The sequence below is a fragment of the Ammospiza caudacuta genome, chromosome 5, assembly GCF_027887145.1.
Source record: "Ammospiza caudacuta isolate bAmmCau1 chromosome 5, bAmmCau1.pri, whole genome shotgun sequence".
NCBI lineage: Eukaryota > Metazoa > Chordata > Aves > Passeriformes > Passerellidae > Ammospiza > Ammospiza caudacuta.
The window spans coordinates 52,681,515-52,686,514 of NC_080597.1; the positions used below are offsets into that span (position 1 = coordinate 52,681,515).

Genomic DNA, 5,000 nt, shown 5'->3' on the forward strand with positions numbered 1-5,000 from the left:
GGTACCTGACTTTCAAAATAGAAGGAACTAGGAATAAAAATAGTGTGTCTTTGTTGGTTGTTCTTGGTGAGATTGGTCAACACTTCTTGAAAATATCTGTCCAGTTTTTTAAGGCTTCTGAAAAATGCAAAAGCTTATTGCAGGTTCAGGCTACCTGTCCATTTGGCCATTAAGAATATGATTTTATAGGTAACAAGTATATATAAATTTGTGTGATTCCTATTATCAATTAGTTCAAAGGAAAAATCGATGAGTGTTTACCTGGCAAGCCTCTTTACAGCTAAAGCTGAATTTTTATTGTGCAACAAAAAAGTGGTTTTGAATATACAGCCTTAGTCTCCACTATTTCTCTATTAAATTGATCTGGGATAAACCCAGACTTTTTATTCTTCAAAGAAGCTCTGTTTTCATTATTTCGTCCATGTTCATCTATCTAATTTCCAATATTGATGTTTTCATTCCAAGTCATACTTTTCTTTAATTTGTATATTCACGTGCAGAAAAAAAGCAATTTACAGTTGTTCGTGCCCGAAGTGCCATTCAGATGTGTTAAAAATTGTTCTTTAGATATCTGAAGTTTTTTTTAGCAAGATTTGCAAGCTAATCCAAAAAATGGGGGATAGCCTGCAACAAAAACAAGAGAAACTTCAAAATATGATGGACCCTCCATCTGGATTTATTGTGGGGCCAACAGATTTATGTGTCCTTCAGAGGCTGTCCCACCCATTGTGTTTTGTAGGATTGCATACCCAGTCATCTTCATGGCAGTTACGAGTTCAGTGTCTTTGAGGATGCCAAACAACAAATAGGTTGCAGTTATAAATCATGTTTCACTTTGTCACTTTAATTTTTCATGAGAGCTTTAACCAAGAATTTTGGGGAGTCTGTGGCCTGCTCAAAGGAACAATCCTATCACTTCACTGGGTCTCTCTACCTGAACTGAGTTTAGATCCATTGAGAGATTTCTATGAACAAGAGTCAGAGATTGCCCCTCTGCTACACTTTTGTAAAATTAGATCAGAAATCTTGGAAAACATAGACATTAAATCAAAGAAATGTACCGAATGCATATAATTGGTCATAAAATAGCAGGTTTCAGATAGTCTTCCAGCCCAGATAGCACAGTAGCATTATGCCAGTAAGAAATAAAGTACAGTCTGGTGTATCACTGAAGGCTGTGAAATGTACCAATTTATATTACCTAATGACAATTAGAGAAATCTATTTGCTTAATGTGTTCTGCTGATGTAGATTTCAAGCAGTTTTCAAAATGCCTTGTCCTTTATCTGTGGGAAAGAATATATGTATCAGGTATGATACACGTATATGTATCAATCATTGAAATTCTTATAAAGGCAATATTATCTACATAGATCTGTATTTTTAATAATGGTCTTGACTGCCAGTTTTTTTCATGTTTCTGTCTATGATCCTGAAAAACAGGTATGTTAGTTCTCTAGCTTATATAGTTGAACTGTTGAAAATTACAGGAAAAACAAATTTTGTCAGAAAAGCCATTAAAATGTATTGCAAAGCAGGCGTGTCTCCATGTATGAGAGCACGTACACAGTTAGGTAAATTCAGAGCAGATACTACAAAAGCTAACACAAATATGCCTGGTGGAGGGGAGTCTGTATTTCAGACTGAGGAACAGAGGACTCTTGTGGTACTGTGAGTCTTGTTAAATTCCTTACAGGCTGGAGTCTTTAGCACAGAGTATGAACAAATCAGTTCTAGTTTCAGAGTTAGGTATATTTTCACTCAGTTTAGATCAAAATATTCATATTTTGCTACATATTATAATAGTAAGCATGTTAGTGTTTGTAAAGTTCTTGCAGGGTTTAAAGGTTAAAGGTAATAGTTTGATTGTGAACGCGTCCATCTTCCTCTCTGCCTTCTCATACCTGTGTGACCTGTGGTAGTTGAATAGCATCACTCAGATAAAATTGTTACAAGCAGACGAATTCAGATCTCAGGTAAACAGAGGAAATTCTTGGTGACTTTCAAGGAAATTGAATAGTGACTCTAGTCAGTGAATTTCATTCTTTGCTCATGCATCCCAAAGTTGTAAAAATCTGTTTGTCTTGCCCTCAGTACTTGCTAAACTCAAAATAAAACATTATTGTATAGGTACGTGGTGTTTCCAGTGCTACAAAACCAGATGTTACAAAGTGTAACAACCAAAATTAATCATCTGACATTTAGGTGTCTACTCAGAGTGAGTCTGCACTCCATGGAGAGAGACAGGCACATCCACAGTGTGGGCTTAGTTCCATATTAAAATAAATCCCTAAATTAAATCAGATACACTACCTTCAGGATTTCTTTATTCTGTTGATAATGGAAGGAGTACAGGGATAGATGAGCTTAAATTCCTCCCCACAAGTTTCTGATTGGAAATCTGGTTTGTCTTTTCCATTTGTATTTTAGAGCAAAACCTTTAGAATTTTTATTCTTAAAATTCACTTGATGTTTGCCAAAAGATTATCAGACTTTTATTAAAGGCTGGTATGTTTACTTTCAGACTCTTAATTAGTCAGTGATTTAAGACCATAGTTTATGCTGTGATGAATTGGGTGAAAGTGGTATTCTGTGTAGTATTATATGAGGTAATTTCTTCTAAAAGTAAATTTCAGTGGATTTGTGTTTCTTTTTTCCTCTGTTTCATTTATATAAAGTCTTTTGGGATAGATTCAAGTAATAGAAACATTAGAAGAGTTTTTCCTCCTAAAATTGGCTTATTATTGAATTTATTATTAATAATATTATTTTTGCTTATTTACAGAAGACTGGAATGTCCCACAACATATCACAAAGCAGTATTTATATGCCAGCTTGCTATTATATACAGAAAATGTATTTGAATTGTGCTAGACAAGCGAGTGGCTGCTTTTTTATGGGTGACAAGCCTGGCTTGCTGACAGCTGTTTGACTGTGTCCTGGGTAGCTGGAGCAATGGTCTCATGTTGTGTGCCTGCCACAGGCTCTTCCATAGCACTTTTCTCTCCCACATACACAATCAGACATACTGGCTGTGTCTTTCATACTCACGTGTATATTGCTGAGGTGGTGTGTGGCTGTTTATGCATTTGCAGACACTTGATCTCACTGTATAACAAGTGGAAAATAAAGCCATGTCCAAAAGAGCACCTACACAAAAATTCATTTTTAAAGTTTAGTGGAAAAACTAAGTATCTAATGCCGAGGTTTCCCAGCTTTCACTTTTCAGTTAGGAATGCTGAGAACACGATTCTCTCTGCAGAGACCAGGTGACCGAGGTGGCAGTCCTTGCTGTGTACTCTGATATGTCCATGATGTTTTTATTCCTGTATAAATCAGATGTTCTTAAAAGACTAGCTGAGCAAGAATTTTTTTCTTCTACTGAAATTATTTATTATGCAAAAAAAAATTTTAGGCTAAGTTTCTTTATTGTGGAAAACATTTACTGCTTTAAAGATACTTATTTTTCTGTCTGCCTTAATCATATCCTTTGAAACAGTCTCAATAGATTTTTCTATTCGTAACATTATGACACTTGATAAGATGATTGATTATGAAGTGTTGAGAGCCCTGCCATGTGATCATTTATTTTTAAATACACATTTGTACTAGCCCATGCTTAAATTTCTTGCAGGAATATATAAGAGATGCGAAACATAAAGCTTGAGCCTGATCGAAACTGATGCCTCTGGAAATAGAGTGCCACAGTACTGTGGCTTTAAAATAACAGATTCTGACTGGAACTGGAACTTTACAGTGATAAATACTATGTAAAAAATTATGGTCCATCTTTGGTACAAAATAAAAAAGATGTATTGCTGTGGTGCAGGCAAAGTAAAACGTGTTTGACGATGATATCTTTCTTTCCCTGTGCAGGTGCCTGTGTCAGTGGCCATGATGACTCCCCAGGTGATCACCCCTCAGCAAATGCAGCAGATTCTCCAGCAGCAAGTGTTGTCCCCGCAGCAGCTTCAAGCACTTCTCCAGCAGCAGCAAGCAGTTATGTTGCAGCAGGTAATGTGTGTTACCTGCTTTGGACTGTTAGCACAGGGCATTCACACAAATGTCAACCAGATTTTATGGGTCTTATTTTGTAATATTTCACTGCTCTTTACACCAAAAAGAATGAAAATAAACATGAAACTTCTCAGTCTCCAAATTTATTTTTTTTTCAATTGCAGAAGTGTGAAATCGCACTTTGAAACATTCAATATTATGTTAAAACCAGCAACAGCAGCAGTGGCAGATGCATTACAAATACCAAACAAATTGATGTTTAAATTTTCAAGCACTTAGGCACATTTTAATTGTAGACCTGCCAAGGAAGTGCAAATAGAGTTGTAGATAATTGTTGCTTTAAAATTCATAACATTGTAGTGCTCCCTTTAGTAACATAAATGGTATGCAGTGTAAGAAATTTCAGCTTAACAGCTTGTTTTATGAAGGGAAAAGGTTTTCTGTTTTGTTTTTTTACATACTAAAAATTTGTCCCAGACAAGGCTAAAAAGGAGGAGGATGTCGCTGTTTCCTTAGCACAAAATCTGCCAGCTAATTGCAAAATAGGTGAACTTGTTATTCATACAATAATGATAGTGTCAGTGATCAGTGCCTTGGTGTAACGCAGAGTGGATTTTTGGGTGCATGCTTAATTGTCATACAGAAAATGATGTGTCTGTTTGTCATAGTCATAGCTCAGTCACTGAAATGTATGTTTAAACATTTTAATATCCAGTACCATGATTGTTACAGGCAATTCACCTTCAGTTGGGAATCCAGCATCCTGCTAAGCAGATTGACAGATTAATTACTTTTTTCCCCTCAGAAGCAGACAGTTTTGTTTGGCCTTAGTGACTTGTAGGTTTCTTGCGAGTGGATGAGTGCAGCTTCAGATTTGTGATATAGGACATGTAAGGAACTTAGGTATAGTTATTTGAGGAGTTAATTTGGCTCTTGCATTCCCTTTAGAATACAGATTTTCTATACCCTTCTGTTTAGGATAT

General features: G+C 35.9%; 1 protein-coding gene across 1 annotated transcript in view; it reads left to right on the plus strand.

Annotated features, from left to right (window-relative positions):
• The window catches only part of FOXP2 (forkhead box P2), a 283,948-nt gene that overhangs the window by 220,682 nt on the left and 58,266 nt on the right, over positions 1 to 5,000 (plus strand). The window contains exons 5-6 of the mRNA XM_058805027.1: positions 3,877 to 4,014; positions 4,996 to 5,000. The exon at positions 4,996 to 5,000 is cut by the window's right edge and continues 46 nt beyond it. Coding sequence (XP_058661010.1) covers positions 3,877 to 4,014; positions 4,996 to 5,000 — 143 coding nt within the window. The remainder of the gene's footprint in view (positions 1 to 3,876; positions 4,015 to 4,995) is intronic.